Below are 18993 nucleotides of genomic sequence, written 5' to 3'. Positions count from 1 at the left end.
CCCTGGGTCAGGAAGACCCTCTGGAGCAGGAAAGGGCAATCCACTCCAGTATTCTTGCCTGGAAAATTCCATGGACAGTGGAGTCTGGTGGGCTATACCCCAAAGGGTCACAGTGAGTTGGACGTGACTGAACATACACGAGCACCAGCAAAAACTGCAGATGGTCACAGTACGGTGTCTAAGCACGCTTCCATGGTATTCATGCCTTACATAATATGACTGGACGGACTTTCAAGCTTTTTGTCTTTCTGTTGTTGACTTTGTGCCATTGTTTTCATTTGAATCTTTGCAAAACAACCTTTTCTTTTTGAATCTACCTTTTTGAGTTAATGATACTTCTCCAGTCAGAAATGCCCACCCTACCACCTTTTAAAATCACGAACATCGGTCCTTCTTTCAAGATCCTGTTCAGCGTATTCCAACTTTTAGAGACTTTGTTCATATCTCATAGTTTGAATATAGCTCCCCTTTCAGCTCTCAAATATGGGCTTCCCTGATGACTCAGTGATAAAGAATCCTCCTGCCAATGCAGGAGATGTGGGTTTGATTCCTGGGTTGGGGAGATGGCCTGGAGAAGGAAATGGCAACTCATGCCAGTGTTCTTGCCTGGGAAATCTCTTTACAGAGGAGCCTGGTGGGCGACAGTCCATGGGGTCACCAAGAGTTGGACTCAACTTAGCGACTGAACAACAATAACAGCAGCACTCAAATAGTGCTTATTTCTTGGACTTGGCACTTGTTTCCTGCTGAATATGAGTACAGAGGAAATCAGAGGAGGAACGCGTCCTTTTTAGCGTAAGTGTCTAGAGAGTTTGTATCAATAAAGAGAGAGTACTTGAATTGTACCTTGTGAATGGCATGCAGTTTGGTTATCATCAATGTGAGAGAATGTTCCATAAGTGAGACTGATATAGGGAAAAATTTGCAGCAGAACAGAAAATAAGATGTGTGACAATGAGTAGACTAGTTTGGCTAGAAAGAGAAAGTTACAGCAGAGGAAGAGTGGGAAAGAACGCTGGGAAGGTACAGTGGGGTCTATAAAGGATTATAGAAAGCTAAGAACTTCTCCAAGGAGCAGTGGTTGCACGGGCGCAGGAGGGCCTAGAGGAGCTTTCCCACGTTGAAGGTCAGGAAGGGCGGTGGTGAGGAGATACCCCTCGTCCAAGCTAAGGAACAGCGGCTGCACTTTGCTGGAGCAGCCATGAAGAGATACACCATACCCAAGGTAAGAGAGATCCAAGTAAGATGGTAGGTGTTGCAAGAGGGCATCAGAGGGCAGACACACTGAAACCATACTCACAGAAAACTAGTCAATCTAATCACACTAGGACCACAGCCTTGTCTAACTCAATGAAACCAAGCCATGCCCGTGGGGCAACCCAAGATGGGCGGGTCATGGTGGAGGGGTCTGACAGAATGTGGTCCACTGGAGAAGGGAATGGCAAACCACTTCACTATTCTTGCCTTGAGAACCCCATGAACAGTATGAAAAGGCAAAATGATAGAATACTGAAAGAGGAACTCCTCATGTCAGTAGGTGCCCAACACACTACTAGAGATCTGTGGAGAGATAACTCCAGAAAGAATGAAGGGATGGAGCCAGAGCAAAAACAATACCCAGCTGTGGATGTGACTGGTGATAGAAGCAAGGTCCAATGCTGTAAAGAGCAATATTGCACGGGAACCTGGAATGTCAGGTCCATGAATCAAGGCAAATTGGAAGTGGTCAAACAAGAGATGGCAAGAGTTAACATTGAAATTCTAGGAATCAGTGAACTAAAATGGACTGCTGCTAAGTCACTTCAGTTGTGTCCGACTCTGTGCGACCCCACAGACGGCAGACCACCAGGCTTCGCTGTCCCTGGGATTCTCCAGGCAAGAACACAGGAGCGGGTTGCCATTTCCTTCTCCAATGCATGAAAGTGAAAAGTGAAAGTGAAGTCACTCAGTCGTGTCCAACTCTTAGCGACCCCATGGACTGCAGACCACCAGGCTCCTCCGTCCAGTGGATTTTCCAGGCAAGAGTACTGGAGTGGGGTGCCATTGCCTTCTCCTAAAAATGGACTGGGATGGGTGAATTTAACTCAGATGACCATTATATCTACTACTGCAGGCAGGAATCCCTCAGAAGAAATGGAGTAGCCATCATGGTCAACGGAAGAGTCCGAAATTCAGTGCTTGGATGCAATCTCAAAATGACAGAATGATCTCTGTTCATTTCCAAGGCAAACCATTCAGTATCACAGTAATCCAAGTCTATGTGCCAACCACTAACGCTGAAGAAGCTGAAGTCGAACGGTTCTATGAAGACCTACAAGACCTTTTAGAACTAACACCCAAAAAAGATGTGCTTTTCATTATAGGGGACTAGAATGCAAAAGTAGGAAGTCAAGAAACACCTGGAGTAACAGGTAAATTTGGCCTTGGAATGCAGAATGAAGCAGGGCAAAGACTAATAGAGTTTTGCCAAGAAAATGCACTGGTCATAGCAAACACCCTCTTCCAACAACACAAGAGAAGACTCTACACATGGACATCACCAGATGGTCAACACCGAAATCAGATTGATCATATTCTTTGCAGCCAAAGATGGAAAAGCTCTATACAGTCAACAAAAACAAGACCAAGAGCTGACTGTGGCTCAGATCATTAACTCCTTATTACCAAATTCAGACTCAAATTGAAGAAAGTAAGGAAAACCGCTAGACCATTCAGGTATGACCTAAATCAAATCCCTTATGATTATACAGTGGAAGTGAGAAATAGATTTAAGGGCCTAGATCTGATAGATAGAGTGCCTGATGAACTATGGAATGAGGTTTGTGACATTGTACAGGAGACAGGGATCAAGACCATCCCCATGGAAAAGAAATGCAAAAAAGCAAATTGGCTGTCTGGGGAGGCCTTACAAATAGCTGTGAAAAGAAGAGAGGCAAAAAGCAAAGGAGAAAAGGAAAGATATAAGCATCTGAATGCAGAGTTCCAAAGAATAGCAAGAAGAGATAAGAAAGCCTTCCTCAGCTATCAGTGCAAAGAAATAGAGGAAAACAACAGAATGGGAAAGACTAGAGATCTCTCCAAGAAAATTAGAGATACCAAGGGAACATTTCATGCAAAGATGGGCTCGATAAAGGACAGAAATGGTATGGACCTAACAGAAGCAGAAGATATTAAGAAGAGGTGGCAAGAATACACAGAATGGTACAAAAAAGATCTTCACGACCCAGATAATCACGATGGTGTGATCACTCATCTAGAACCAGACATCCTGGAATGTGAAGTCAAGTGGGCTTTAGAAAGCATCACTACGAACAAAGCTAGTGGAGGTGATGGAATTCCAGTTGAGCTGTTTCAAATCCTGAGAGATGATGCTGTGAAAGTGCTGCACTCAATATGCCAGCAAATCTGGAAAACTCAGCAGTGGCCACAGGACTGGAAAAGGTCAGTTTTCATTCCAATCCCAAAGAAAGGCAATGCCAAAGAATGCTCAAACTACCGCACAATTGCACTCATCTCACATGCTAGTAAAGTAATGCTCAAAATTCTCCAAGCCAGGCTTCAGCAATACGTGAACCGTGAACTTCCAGATGTTCAAGCTGGTTTTAGAAAAGGCGGAGGAACCAGAGATCAAATTGCCAACATCCACTGGATCATGGAAAAAGCAAGAGAGTTCCAAAAAAACATATATTTCTGCTTTATTGACTATGCCAAAGCCTTTGACTGTGTGGATCACAATAAACCGTGGAAAACTCTGAAAGAGATGAGAATACCAGACCACCTGACCTACCTCTTGAGAAACCTATATGCAGGTCAGGAAGCAACAGTTAGAACTGGACATGGAACAACAGATTGGTTCCAAATAGGTAAAGGAGCACGTCAAGGCTGTATATTGTCACCCTGCTTATTTAACTTATATGCAGAGTACATCATGAGACACGCTGGACTGGTAGAAGCACAGGCTGAAATCAAGATTGCTGGGAGAAATAGCAATAACCTCAGATAGCAGATGACACCACCCTTATTGCAGAAAGTGAAGAAGAACTAATAAAGAGTCTCTTGATGAAAGCGAAAGAGGAGAGTGAAAAAGTTGGTTTAAAGCTCAACATTCAGAAAACGAAGATCATGGCATCTAGTTCCATCACTTCATGGGAAACAGATGGGGAAACAGTGGAAACAGTGTTAGACTTTATTTTTTTGGGCCCCAAAATCACTGCAGATGGTGACTGCAGCCATGAAATGAAAAGACGCTTCCTTCTTAGAAGAAAAGTTATGACCTATCTAGATAGCATATTCAAAAGCAGAGACATCATGTTGCAGATTAAGGTCCATCTAGTCAAGGCTATGGTTTTTCCAGCGGTCATGTATGGATGTGAGAGTTGGACTGTGAAGAAGGCTGAGCACCGAAGAATTGATGCTTTTGAACTGTGGTGTTGGAGAAGACTCTTGAGAGTCCCTAGGACTGCAAGGAGATCCAACCAGTCCATTCCGAAGGAGATGAGCCTTTGGATTTCTTTGGAAGGAATGATGGTAAAGCTGAAGCTCCAGTACTTTGGCCACCTCATGCAAAGAGTTGACTCATTGGAAAAGACTCTGATTCTGGGAGGGATTGGGGGCAGGAGGAGAAGGGGACGACCGAGGATGAGATGGCTGGATGGCATCACAGACTCGATGGATGTGAATCTGAGTGAACTCCGGGAGTTGGTGATGGACAGGGAGGCCTGGCGTGCTGCGATTCATGTGGTCGCAAAGAGTCGGACACGACTGAGCGACTGAACTGAACTAAGGATTTTGGACTTCATCCTCTAAAAGAATGGTACTCTTTTTTTTTGTTTTGTTTTGTTTTGTTTTTTGAGAATATGTTGAAAACAATGAGTTTTCACTCCCCAGAAAATTCACTTAATGTACTCAAATCTGTTCAAGTCATTTCAAGTTCACTGGCCCATGTAGGTAATCCACAAATCCAAGATTAAGAAATTTTGCTCTAGGCAATGGGAAGCCTGTGTGAAGCTTTGAGCAGAGGCTCCATGTGATGAAAGAGGGTTTTAGGCACATCATCCAAGAGGAGTGTGCAGAATAGACCGTAGTGGGGGTGGAGCATGGGGAAGTGGGGTGTGTATGTGCAATTAGCTGACTTCTTCTAAAATACATGGATGAGGTCATAAGGGCCTGAACTTGGGTGGTTGGGCAGGAAGTGATGATTATGGGAGAAGCTTTGAAGGGAAAGCTAATCTGGTGACTGATTAGATACTGAGGCTGGAATTGAGAAAAGGGCCAAAGATAACTGTCAACATTTGATATTGAGTGGCTGGAAAAAAGATGGTCTCATTCTTAGAAACAGCAATCAGAAGGGGAGCTGGGTTTAGAGGGGAAATGGTTAGTTCATTTTAGATATCCTGACTGTTTTACGATTTTGGGTGTGGGACAGTTCTAGCTCTAAAGTAAGTTAAGTTTAGGATAAAGCCTAAAGTTAGAAACTAGATAATGACACATTGGGCAAATAGACATACAGTAAATTTTACTCTTAATTAAACCACAAAGATTCAAAAGAAGGCTAAAATAATAATTTAAAGTAATATACTTTGTTTATTAAAAACATCACCAAAATCTATGTTATAAGACATAAGGGGATCAATAAAGTCATGCAAATTTTTTTGAGAAAGTATGGAGAAAAAGCAACCAGTTATATAAATAACTTTAAAATTTGTACTTTGGTTTGGGCACATTAGCAGGAAAACAAGGGGAAGAGGTATAAGTTAAAGGATAAGAACTTTAAATTGGACACGAGTCAAGGGAACCACTAAAATCGGTGCCTCTTGTCAGCCCAGCCTCCAGGACCCCATATTCTGGTAACAGCATTTTGTTTTCCTCTTGGTGAATTACCACTTGCCATTTAACATTTCATAAATTTATTTCTATCTGTTTTTCATGAGGTAACTTTTAGAACAGTTGACTGGTTTTCACCAAATTTGGCATAATAATAGTAAGTGTTATCAAGATACAATCCTAGTAAAGTTCAGGGGCATCTCAAAACAAGAAAAAAGCTGTTGATAATTAAAAAATCGTATGTCTTTCCTAGCACACACGAGCCTAATGAGACTAAATGAATCCACCTACATTTCAAGGTCGAGGACTGAATCAATAAGATCTCCTGTTCCCTGAGTGATTCATAAGTGAAATTTTCTCCACTGTATGACTGCTAAAAATATGCTAATAATGGCACTTCATTTCTGACAAGTATCACTGTGGTCAAGAATCAAGGGGGAGGCTAATTAGTTTCAATATCTATTCAATTTACCAGCAAAGTCAGAACCAGGAAGTCAAACCCAACTGCCACTTGCTGTATGACTTTACAAAGAATAGACCGTTACTGAGGCAGAAAGGACAGCCCATCCCTTACCTGCAGTGGACCACCACAGGCCCTCGGCCCGCAGAGGCAAGTCTGTCTTCTTCCACATCCAGCATGAGCTGCAGAAGGGGCTGGGCACTGTCTGGAGTCTTGTGATCGGGCCATGAGGTGTACCAGTAATGTTTCACACGTTGGGTGTGACTTCCTTGCTGAAAATAGAAATAGCCACCAAGCGCTTCATTTACTTGTGGAACTAAAAGGCATCCAAACCACAATACCAAACACCTTCTATCACAGCCATCTTGCTTGCTCCTCACTTCTAGGTGGCAATAAAATCTAGGAAACTTTTGAAGAATATTCTTTCAACCTGAGAAAAATTTACTGTAAATATGCTGATGTCAAAATCTGACAGTCTTGCTTCAATTAAATGAGAAATATATATATGATATATATTTAATATAGAAAACATATATATGCTAGATATGTTTGTAATTTGTGATCATGAACATAATGGTAGATGAATAAATGGCCAAGAAAGAATTGAGATATAGTGTGTTTCCTGGTCTTTGAATGCTCCTGACAGGTTATTATAAATACATTGACCAGTATAAGAATGCTTAATTTTATACTCAGTCGCTCTAATGATTCTACACTGACCCTAAATACCAGTTTTTTACAGCAGTAAGGAACCCCTGTAGGAAAGGAGTGACAAAGGAGGGTCCATGCACATCATCTCAAAACCAAGTTGGGGCCTGGCGTAGACTACGCACTAGTTGAATACGTGTTGAAGAACAGGTTTCTCTAAGTGCCTTCCTATCATGAATTTCCCGTTAAAACCCATCAGTGCAGCTCTGTCTCTACTTTCTTCTTCTTTGTGATGATTCTGTCCCAGCAGTGGGGTTCTAGATAGAACTAGAATCCTTGGGATGCTTGCTCTCTAGAAGAAAAACGACCAACTATACCATGGCAACATCCCTCAGCATTTGCTGTCCAAAATTTAAATAAGATAAATTTTCTATGACATAATCTGGTCTGGGAAAGTCCCTATAAATGACTGTAACTCCAAGTTTCGGAAGATCTCAACAACACTTCAGGCTTTTCTTGCCTCCCACAACCACCCACGAGCGCAGATTTTCCCTTTCACAGTTTCCAGGCCTTCCTTAAATCTGCTGAGACAAAGTGACATTAAAAAAAGAAATCACGGTAACATCTCCAGCATGAGCCTTTAGTCCTTTAGTTAAAGGCGTTCAAAAGGTTAAATCAGAGGTGTTATATATATTGCAAGTTAGCAGACCATAGCACCCTACTTAGTGGATTTCTTTAATGTCTACTTAAATTAATTATTCCACAGAGTGATAGTAGCTGACAACAAAATACATAAGGGAGTGATTATACTTTCTTCTTGATCTTGACTTTATTTAACTTGTTCAGATTGAATCTGCAGTTCTTAGGACAAAAAAAGTTCAAAATAAAAATGCAATCCTCTAACACCTTCCACTTTGTAGACAGCTACAGCTCCATATTCTTACCTTTAAGACAAGGTTTCGAACAGTATAGTTATCGCATTCATTTACGCTGATAACCAGAACCTCAACTTTTCCATATATTCCTCTCTTTTCTGGCCAATAAAGCACACATTTCTGGAGGAGGGGAGAGAAGAACACAGCAAATATTAACGGTTTTCACTGGCCTGGAAGCATTTTTCATTCAAGCATCTCAAAAGTTTCTATTTAGTTAAATAAAATAAATCAAGTATCAATTTTAAACATTCTGTAAATGAGCTAAAACCACCGAACTATACATTTTAAATGGGTAAACTTTATAGTATATATATATATATATATATATATATATATATACATGTGGTGCTCACTTGTGTTCAACTCTATGCAGCCCAACTCTTTGTAACCCACCAGGCTCCTCTGTCCATGGGATTTTCCAGACAAGAATACTGAAGTGGGCTGCCATTTCCTCCTCCAGGGGATATTCCCGACCCAGGGATTTAACCCACGTTTCTTCTGTCTCCTTCATTGGCAGGTTTGTTTGTTTATCACTAGTGCCACCTGGGAAGCCCATAGTATATATAGTATATATTATACCTTTTTTTTTTTTAAAAAAAAAAACACAACACTATTGCTGTTGATCCCATACAAAAAAATAATTAAGGCAAAATTTCTCAAATACCCACAGAGAAATTAAGGGCTAATTCAGAACTGAATTAAGAATTAGGAAACTAAGATCCAAATACTAAGAGTTTATCATGCGATGAACAAGGTGAAAATAAAATGTTCTCCCCTATGATTGAGGCAAGTCACATTTCCTTGGGGCTTCCCTAGTGGCTCAGATGGTAAAGAACCTGCCTGCGGTGCAGAAGACAAGGGTCCAATCTCTGGATTGAGAAGATCCCCTGAAGAAGGGAATGGTTACCCACTCCAGTATTCTTACCTGGAGAATTCCATGGACAGAGGAGCCTGGCGGGCTACAGTCCATGGGGTCGCAGTGACTGGGACACAGCTGAGTGACTAACACTTTCACTTTTTCACACATTTCCTGCTTCATCAAATTAAAGTCTCTAGTAAGAGTATCTATAATGTGTTAGATGCCACAGAATGTAGTCTCCCCTGTATGTTTAGATATAATGACCGTTAATATATCTATGGTATTGTATTTTCCAGGACCAATTGCCTTTTCACCTATGGGATCTGTTGAAATAAATGTATGGCAAAATTATTTTTTTTAATTTTTATAAAGGATCCTCTTTGAAGCGTTTAATAGCAGTAATAATAATTATATTGCAAGCAAGAAAACATAATATGATGGATAAGGTGCAAGCTTTGGAGTTAAAGAGCCTGGGACCAAATTTTGGTGCTACCATTTATCTGTGAGTCCATAAACAGGGAAACATAAACTCTCTCTGGCCTCAGTTTCCTCAAGATTTACTACATGCAAAGCACTTAGGACAAAGCCAGGCATACAGAAAGCATTCAAAACTTGATATTATTATTATTGTTATTATATTGGGATAAGTTTTTGATCTAAAGGGATTAGATCATTACTTAAATATGCCTTAGATCATGCATCAAATATATTATTTTTATGACATCATCACATTATCTAAAAAACTACAAAATGAGTTTCAAACATACATATAAATTCATATTATTTATTTTTTGCCTTTTAAACAACCACAAAAGAACTACTACTTTTTTACCACATATTTTAACGTCTAAGAATAAAAGTGTGAAAGTTAATGCTTTATCTTCAGTGCCCAGGGAAGTAATTTAATTTTAGAAATATTGTTTAAATAGAATTCATCATTTTCTTTCAAACACACATGCATATTGATAAAGAAATTCTTTCACTTATTGCCTTTGGTTAGGGACCTTTCAGTCCTCAGGACGCTTGTTTCTTTATGTCTATGTCAAAGGCATATGACCACACTTAAAAATAGTTAAGTTCTTATAGATTTAAAAGAACAACAGCAAAAAAATTACAGAATTACAGAACTAAAGCAAAAGACATGTAACGTATCAGAAACACACCTCTGGGGCTCTATCATACTAAGTACCAAATGCTCTGTGTGTTAGAGCCACAAGGAAGTCACTTCATCTAGTGGAATCATTGTTTTTCATCCACTACAATAAAAACACATTTGCCTACTCTACTTTCTGGTCCTTTTCCAAACAAAGTAAATCATTTTCACCTCTATTTCCATGCCATTCCACCCCCAAGACTATCAAGCAATCAGGCTATCAGGCTTAGTCTGGCTAATATAACATTAACATTTAAAAAAAGAGAAACCTTCAGCACAGGGAATTATACTCAAAATCTTGTAATACCTTCTAATGGAAAAGAATCTAAAAGAGAATCATACATATATCTGTATAACTGAATCACCTTACTGTATACCTGAAACTAACACAGCACTGTAAATAAACTAATTTTAATAAAATTTTTTTTAAAAAATAGCAATCTTTAAAAAATAAAGCAATTTATTTCCCTCCTCATTTACGAATTGCCAAATGTCTGAAATTTCCCCGATTTGTTAAAGATAATCATACTAACCAAATTGCCTGGTTGCTTTCAATGGAGCATCAATTATTTCGCTGCAAGACCCGAGCTATTGTGTGACTTAAAACCCTTGCCTCCTGGATGAATCCAAGAAGAGTGACAAAGAATCTTGCAAAAGGTATTGAACAAAGAAAGAGGCATTCAGTGGCCCAGCAGTCAGGCATATGTGCCCAATTGTCCAGGATCTGGCCTGAGTAGCAGGCCTCTCAATGAGAAGGTGGCTCTTGAAACTGGTAAGAAAAACTGCCAGGCAGGAGCTCTCAGCTTGCACCCTGACTCTTAACAATACAATCCAGGCTTGTGCACCTACTTGATAAATGGAAGCACTGCTTGCTTCTCTCCTGAGCTTGCCGGGGCCCTCTCGAATGTTTTTCTTGACTCTTTACCAAAAATGCAATTGGCAGCCGGCTCCCAGTAGACAATGTAATGTGACTTGTTCATTCAAACAACCCTTAATTAGCATCCCATCTCCTTTCTGAGATACAATAGCTTATTTTTACACACTGAATACATTTTTCCCCTCTTTAAGGAGGATGTAGAAAAAGAGACCAGATAAGTGTGGGTGCTTTTGAATATGAGGTGAGCGAGAGCTGCAAATGTGGTTGTTTCTAAGGGCATCAGTTCACATTTGAATTATTTTTGTGAGTAGCTTTTTAGGGTTTTTTCATTGTGGTGTTAACAATGATATGAAAAAGAAAAATGCAAGGAAGGAAAGTGCTCTCTTAAAGATAATATTGTGAAATCACACTAATTGTGTGTAATTCGAAATAGCACGCTATGTAGCAGAATATAACCCCAAATCATCACTATTCTGTTAGCTGGGCCAATTCTTTCAGTAAAATTATCTATTAATTCCAAGAATTCATAATTTGGAGGACAAAGAGGTTTCCAGAGGGTTATGTGTCTCTTGTACAAACAAGTAATTAGTGAACCTTGACTGTAAAGATCCTGGACATCAACCAATTTTTCATCATCAGTGGTTTACAGCAAAAGTAGAATGCAGTGCAAAGCAATGCAAACCCATATTTTTATAATCTATTATTTTCTTTGATCATCCCTCTCACTCTCACCACATTAGGGTTATTTGTGTATAAAGAAGAAGCAAGTCTAGCTAATATATTAGTTGCCTGAAAAGAAAATCTATTTTTAAATTACTTTCTTTTTAAATTCTATGCATTTAAAATCAAAGAAATTTTTGCTTTATGAGCTAAAGATGTATCATCACATAGGAAGTGGCTCTAAATAAACAAAGAGATACTTAGTTGCAGTTGGGTTATATTTGCATAAAAGAGAATGGATCAGATTGTCTAAAATTATTATGGTTTTAGTTACTCTAATTTGTAGTATTCCACCTAATATTACTAACATAGATGCAGCAATTTAATAATAAAAGCATCTTTACCAAAATATATCATTGAATCCCTTCCATGATCATTTGTGTTGAGTAGAACAAAGAGTAGATATTGTTATTGTTATTATTTTTTTATGATTTTACAGCTGAGAATCCTGAAGCTCAGGTGCTTTGGTAGGGGTCTCTGAGAACATCCTCTTGGAGCCAAGACCCTTTGAGCAAATATTACTTTATAAACTCAAGCTTTTGTGTTTGGATTTTTGCTCCAATAACCAACTCTTTTCTATACCATTAACCAATACTCTCCCTTCCCTCTGTGAAATACACTGATACTCAATGGAACACTGAATGCCCTCCATCCACTCTCTCAATGGGTCCAGTACTTTCTGTCACTGTGCTGAGCTGTATGTTAGTAAGTAGTATTTGTATTCAAACCTCTTAAGGACAGCTGCATTCATTTAATGAAACTTTACATAAATTCATGAAACATGAGGGTAAAAAGAAAAAAAAAGAATTGTTCCATGAAATAATTGTGTGAGTTAATTAGGTTTTCATGGAATGGGGGGAAGTGGATCAGTAAAGAAAACTGCATGCAAATCAGGTACAGGTGAGACTTATAAAAGGGCAAAGTTTGGAAATATAGACAGAATTCTGCATTCATATGGTTTTATAAACTTTTCTGTGTTCTCTCATCTTAAAGAAACGGAATTGGGACATTTTAATGATATATAAATGGCAGGAATTATACAAACTACATGACCTGGAACCAATAATTAAAAATAATAAAAGACTGTCCCATAATAAAATAATGAACAAATCTGAATAGGAACAACTGTACCTGTTTTAAGACAAAATAAAAGAGCTTTTTGCTGTGTTTGAGTCTCCACTCTGAGGTTTTTGCATTATATGTGTCAAATAAGAGGGCTTCTAACTATAGTTAGAAATAAACCAAGTTACAGCAATTGAATGGAGAACAGCTGAATTAAAAATTAGGGTGCTGAGTTATACCTGGAATGTAAGCATGTTTGAAAGAACAGGTGAGTAATATTTCTTAGGGACTGTCAGCCTCAGAAGTCCTGGCCACTCTTAATTGCTTGTGCAGCATAACTGTCCAGCCCCCAGTCATTCAGGAAATGAGCTGGGGCTGCTGGGCAGTGCTGGGCAGTGCTGGGTCAGGCTGCTTCTCTAGAAGCCACATATCTAATTCTGATTGTCCAGAACAGCTGAATACCAGTCAATGGGTCTCCACTCTCCTTCAACATGACCCTCCCTGACCTTGTTGACAGACACTGACTACGGGACTTTGTTTGCTCATTTATTTTCATGCTTGGTACAAAGAGTGAATCCTCTTGTCCACCCCACACTTCACAGACTGACCTCTAACTTGAGCATGACTCCCCCATCACAGTTCCAATCCACACTTTGAAATTGTCCACTATTTTGAATGAATAGACCTTACACTTTTTCTTTAAACTAAATCAAAATGCTTTATCCTTCTCCTCTTTGCTTCTTAGAATGGTTAGAGATTTTAAACCAGGACTGTAAGCAATCCCAGATACTGCTCTCTGGCCGCAATCACTGCTTGGGCTAGAACTTTCTCCCTTCCTATCTTAACTAGGAAGACTTGACGAGGGTATGTAGAGAGGTGAGAAGGAGGAGTTGGGAGTCAGATTGCTGGCTGTTTGGCCTGGGCAGATTGCTTAACTGTCCTGGACCTCGGTGTCTTTCATTGAGTTTTACAAATAAGCTTATTGTAAAGATTAATTTCTAAGCACACTGTTAGTATTCTATAAACATTAGTTATTTGGAAGATCAAACAGCCCAGTTTCTAGACTTTCTAGGTATATTTGATGAACTTTCTAGATTATCTAACTTAAACTCTAATTTTTTAGCTAATTTTAAATAGTTGAGAAGATGTACTTTTATTTCATGGATTTAGAATATAACATAGTATAATTAACATTTAATTACTAGTGTTTTATCAGGAAAATCTATTTTCTCTTTAAATGTACAGCTTAAAAAGATCTACTTCATTTTTAACTATAATTTACTTACAAATCAATCATTTCTACCAGAATACCCACCAGATTTCATAATGAAACTTAAGGTAAACATGGGATATACTTGATTAATATTTATACTGTAAAAAAACACCTGTTTTGGATGTATAATTAAATAAAGTCATCTATAGTAGCTGTGATTTGACTTAAAGATTCTTATAGGCTGCCATATATAAATTTTAAAATCATCTCCTGATCTCGGTGTAAACTGTCTTCCATCTCTCTTACCTTACCATATGTTTTCTCCACTCCTCATAAGACCTAACACTGTACCTATATCTAATATTTTAAATTTTTGTTTCTTGTTTACTGTGTCTACTCTTTTAGATTGTAGCTTCATGAAAGGATCTTTGACTATTTTGTCAATAAAGATATAATCCAAGTACCTACACTGGTGCTTGATGGCTGATAGTTGATAAATATCTGTTGAATGAATGTATACACACACCACTGGATGTTTTGTAAAGAAGAACTAAGTACCGAAAGTCATCAAGGTTAGCTGGAGAGTTCTAGATGCTAAAGGTAAAGGTAGTAGTGTAGTGTCTGTCCATGGAATTCTCCAAGCAAAAATATTGGAGTGCTTAGTTACTTTAGTTGTGTCCAACTCCTTGCAACCCTATGGAACTTAGCCCACCAGGCTCCTCTGTCCATGGGATTCTCCAGGCAAGAACACTGCAGTGGGTTGCCATTCCCTTCTCCAACGGATCTTCCCAATCCAGGGATCAAACCTGGGTCTCCTCATTGAAGGCATATTCTTTACCACCTGAGCTACAGGGAAGCCCAAAGATGATGATACAGTTAGATGTATTTCTGGGAAACACATTGGGAATATATTTTTTCAAAAGTTCTTATCATCTAGTCAGGTCATTTCACACCTAAAATTATAAATTAATAATGAAAGATGTGGATAAAAAGATTGGAAATGACTTTATCTGTTAATAAGGAAATGATTACATACATTTTAGCATCCATACAGTGAAATTCTAGCAGTCATCTAAAATCATGTTTTTGATGAGTTATTAATGATATGGAAAACACTCAAAATGTTAAAAGCAGAATATACAAAGAATACAGAACCCTCTTTCATTCTCTATAGTCTTCAGCAAAATGTAACATTCCAGGCCCATCTCCCTTCACTCCCTACTATGCTCAAGCCACACCAAACTGCTCAGCATGCTCTGTGTGTCGTGTCTGCCTCTGTGCGCTGTTGCTTTGCCAGGTTTATGTTCCTTGTGCACCTGCTTACTCTGCAGGTCCCTACTGAAAACTGTAAGGCACCATAAGAGCTATTTGGACAAAGAAATGTAACTAAAATGAATCTTATCCATAATTTTATCAGTTAGAGAAAGGAAGAAAATGAAATTGGGGAATACTTAAAATACGATTTCTTTATTTTGCTTTTGTGCTGAATAGGTAAATGGGCAAAGTGAGGTTTTTAAGTATTTAAGTCGCATAGCTGAACTCAGATGAAAGATGTAAATATTAAGACAGAATATGGCAGTGTTAAGTACTCGAGAGAAGTATTTTGTTAGGCCAGATCACCAAGTAATGCCCTCACTTCATGAAAGATAATTTGGTGTCTTACTCCTCCTTGAAGCCAACCGTGGGTACTTTGTCTTTTAATGCCTTGCATCCATACTTATGGGCTTCCCAAGTGGCTCAGATGGTAAAGTATCTGCCTGCAATGTAAGAGACCTGAATTTGATACCTGGGTTAAGAAGATCCCCTGGAGAAGGGCATGGCAACCCACTCCAGCATTCCTGCCTGGAGAATCCCGTGGACAGAGGAGCCTGGTGGGCTACAGTCCATGGGATCACAAAGAGTCAGACACGACTGAGCAACTAACACTTTACATCCTTCTTTAGCCCATTTATTATGTTGGGGCAAGATGAGTGCATGAGCGTTGGAATCAAATAAACCTAGACTAAAATCACTTAACTTTGAGACTATAGGCAATGATTTAACCTCTGACCTTCATTTCTCATCCATAACATAGGTATAGTAAATCTTGCTTTGTAGAGATAGAGTGAAAATGAACTGAATTAACATATGAACTGTGCTTACTATGTACATTCAACAAATGGCAGTCGGTGGAAAATATCTTCCACTGTACACACAATATGACCAACATTCATAGCCACTTCTTTCTTAGCAGAAAGTCTGAGCTAGTCTGAGGACTTTGGAAATACAGAAATGCTTCTTGTACTGTTTAGACTGATCTAACTCTAGCTTTTCAGGTTTTAGCTGCTGCGTCTTCTCTAGTTAAGCAATAGTTCATGTTAAAAGTTTGAACACTGTGTTTTCAATGTTTTATTTCTTTCAAGAGGAATTCCTTCCTTGAGATTTACGTAAATGAAGAAATCAAACTTACCAGCAATAAAAATTGGTTCTCCTTTCACGCTATAGATGAGAATTGATTTGTCAGCTTTATTTAAAATTTTTTGTCTATTCTTATTTAATAAAGTAACTATGAGAATATTGTGATTATTGAATAAGAGCTGGCAATTATTCTTTTATTTATTTATTAGAAAGTAGAAAGGTTCATGAAAATACAAAGCCTGGGAATTTCTAAAGATAACTCCACCCTCACATATTTTTGGAGGAAATGATTTTTGTCTATTTCAAACAATGACGCTTAACACAATTGAAAGTTGGCACATTTTTGGTAAACAGCATCTTCCTGGCAGTGTGAAGTCTACTGCCTATTTTTTTTGAGCCAGACTTTTCAGTATCATTTTGATTTGTAAAACATCAAAATTTCTTCCATAGTACTCTTTGTACATCTTTAGTAAATCTGGATAGAAAGGAATTTTCATGTCAATTTAATGAGTAATCAATAATAACAGAAGTCAAAATCTTTATTGCAATATTCAGAATTATGACTGGCCATGGTAAAATACATGTAGCAAATTGCACACAGAAGTGTAACATAATATATCAATATTTACTTTGATATTTCCAGACTATATATCTCAGACATTTAAAAAGGCAAGAGGCTAAAAATGGTAAGAAAAAATGATACCTCTTCCATTTCTGAATTATGCAGCCAAAGTGAAAAATAAAAACCTCAGTCATCCTTTATGTGGCCATTATTTTTTCAAAAATTCTGGCTTTCAACAGATCTACTTGACTCTCCGATGGAGAACAAGAATTCTGAGAATGGTACCAACAGGTTTGTGTGCTAAGTTGCTTCAGTCGTGTCTGACTCTTTGCGACGCTATGGGCTGTAGCCCACCAGGCTCCTCTGTCCATGGGATTCTCCAGGCAAGAATACTGGAGTGGGTTGCCATTTCCTTCTCCAAGGGATCTTCGCAACCCAGGGAATCTTCCTGACGCAGGAAATCCAACCCTGTCTATCTCCCGCATTGGCAGGTGGGTTCTTTACCAATGGTGCCACCTGGGAAGCCCACAGGTTAGCTTCAGGTTTACTGCACTTGAAAAGGAAAGAACAAGATGGGCTCCATTTCTCTGTACATTCACATTCAGAATGGAGATGTCTGAGCATTGTCAGTTAACCAACTCATTGTCACTTTGAAATACATATTTATCTCATACGGCAGTTCTCTTAGAATGACAAACTTTGGTCTTAGGGACAGAAGGGAAGAATATAACTGTCTGTTAGGGCTTTGGCAGGTTCGCCAATTATTCATATTATCTCTGTTGGCCTTTAAAACATGTCACATCTTACTTAACTTCTAGGGAATTCTTACTCATAATCTTGGCTTCTTCTGTCCTGTCCTGATGAAAACTGACTCAAGAACGAGTCACAGCACCATTGGCATATCTCTGTCTTTTTGTCTAAGGAAACAAATATATCATAACATGGGAGGAATGAAATGCTCAGGACAACAAAAATTATAATTTATCTTATGCAGTTACTAAACCTATTCTCTAATCCTTGTGGGATATATGCTTTGCCAAGTATTTAATCCTTAATAAATATGCAACAAATGTTTTCAGTGGAAAAAAAACTTGTTTCAAAGCATTTACATCCTTATATTTATGTAATCGCATAAATCACAGTGCTTTTTCTATGTCAATTTTGTATGAGTTTATTTTTAATACAAGAAATAGAATTAATAAAGGTATGAATGTTCTTTGAGAAAATACATCATGACAATCTATTCAGAAAATGGTAATTCCAACCAAAGTGGGCAGGAGTTCAGTCTATTCAGATCTAGGAAGCATTGCTAAATCTTGAGTGAGTTCTAAGGTGTCTGTGATTTCCTCGCATTCCTTTGTGGGTATTATTCTGCTGATTTTTGGCTTCTGCTGTTACTATTGAGAAGCCAATTGTTAGTCATTCTGGTTGTTAAAACAATCTCTACAGTGTTTTTCAGTTCCACAGATGTGTCCAGTTGTGGATTTATCTTATTTAAGTCTAGGTTTTACTGTGAGAGATCAAGTCTTTCACCAATTTTGGAAACTACCTAGCCATTATTTCCTCAAGTATTACTTCTTTATTTTTATATTCTCCCTTTTCTTCTAAAATATCCATTAGACATATATTGGATATCTAAATACTGTCCTCTGAAACTCTATTTCACATTTTTGGTCATTTTGATCTTCTAGATAATTTCCTTACCTCTGCTTTTTTTAATTTCAATTTTATTTTTTTTAATTTAAATTTTTATTTTTACTTTACTTTACAACACTGTATTGGTTTTGCCATACATTGATATGAATCCGCCATGGGTGTACATGAGTCCCCAATCATGAACCCCACTTCCATGCTTTTTAATCCAGTAATTATTTATTCAACTGTGTCCAGCTTGCCAATCAACTTATCTCATAAAGTTTTTTTATTTTAATGTCTGTATGATATTTATTTCTAGGCCGCTTTGGTTTGTTTTTAAATCTTCCTAGTCTTTCTTGATAGTAAATTGTTCTTTTGTCAAGTTTTTAATTTTATATTTTGTATGTTTAATTAGAAAAAAGCCTATATTTATAGTTTCTATTGTTTCAATTTCTTGTAGGTCTATTTCTACTATTTCTTGTTTCTGATTTTTACTTATGTTGGTTATTTCCATGTGTTTTTCAGAAGTTTGACTTCTGAGTTTATATTTGCTGGGCTTTTTCCTTTGAAATTCTGTGTAGTGTTTGCTGTGAAGATAGCAGAAGACTTCGTAAAGTGCCATACCAATCCAGTATTACTTTTAATTTTT

The 18993-nt window shown here is 38.1% G+C and overlaps 1 protein-coding gene across 3 annotated transcripts in view; it reads right to left on the bottom strand.

Annotated features, from left to right (window-relative positions):
• Positions 1-18993, bottom strand: part of PTPRR (protein tyrosine phosphatase receptor type R) — a 278703-nt gene that overhangs the window by 27292 nt on the left and 232418 nt on the right. For all 3 annotated transcript variants that reach the window (XM_004006456.6, XM_060412780.1, XM_042246912.1), the window contains 2 exons: positions 7876-7986; positions 6398-6555 (listed from right to left, as the gene is read on the bottom strand). In XM_004006456.6, coding sequence (XP_004006505.2) covers positions 6398-6555; positions 7876-7986 — 269 coding nt within the window. The remainder of the gene's footprint in view (positions 1-6397; positions 6556-7875; positions 7987-18993) is intronic.

Source organism: Ovis aries, chromosome 3 (genome assembly GCF_016772045.2).
Source record: "Ovis aries strain OAR_USU_Benz2616 breed Rambouillet chromosome 3, ARS-UI_Ramb_v3.0, whole genome shotgun sequence".
Taxonomy (NCBI): domain Eukaryota; kingdom Metazoa; phylum Chordata; class Mammalia; order Artiodactyla; family Bovidae; genus Ovis; species Ovis aries.
The sequence above is the reverse complement of the archived record's forward strand: the minus strand, read 5'-3'. Positions and strand labels throughout refer to the sequence as shown.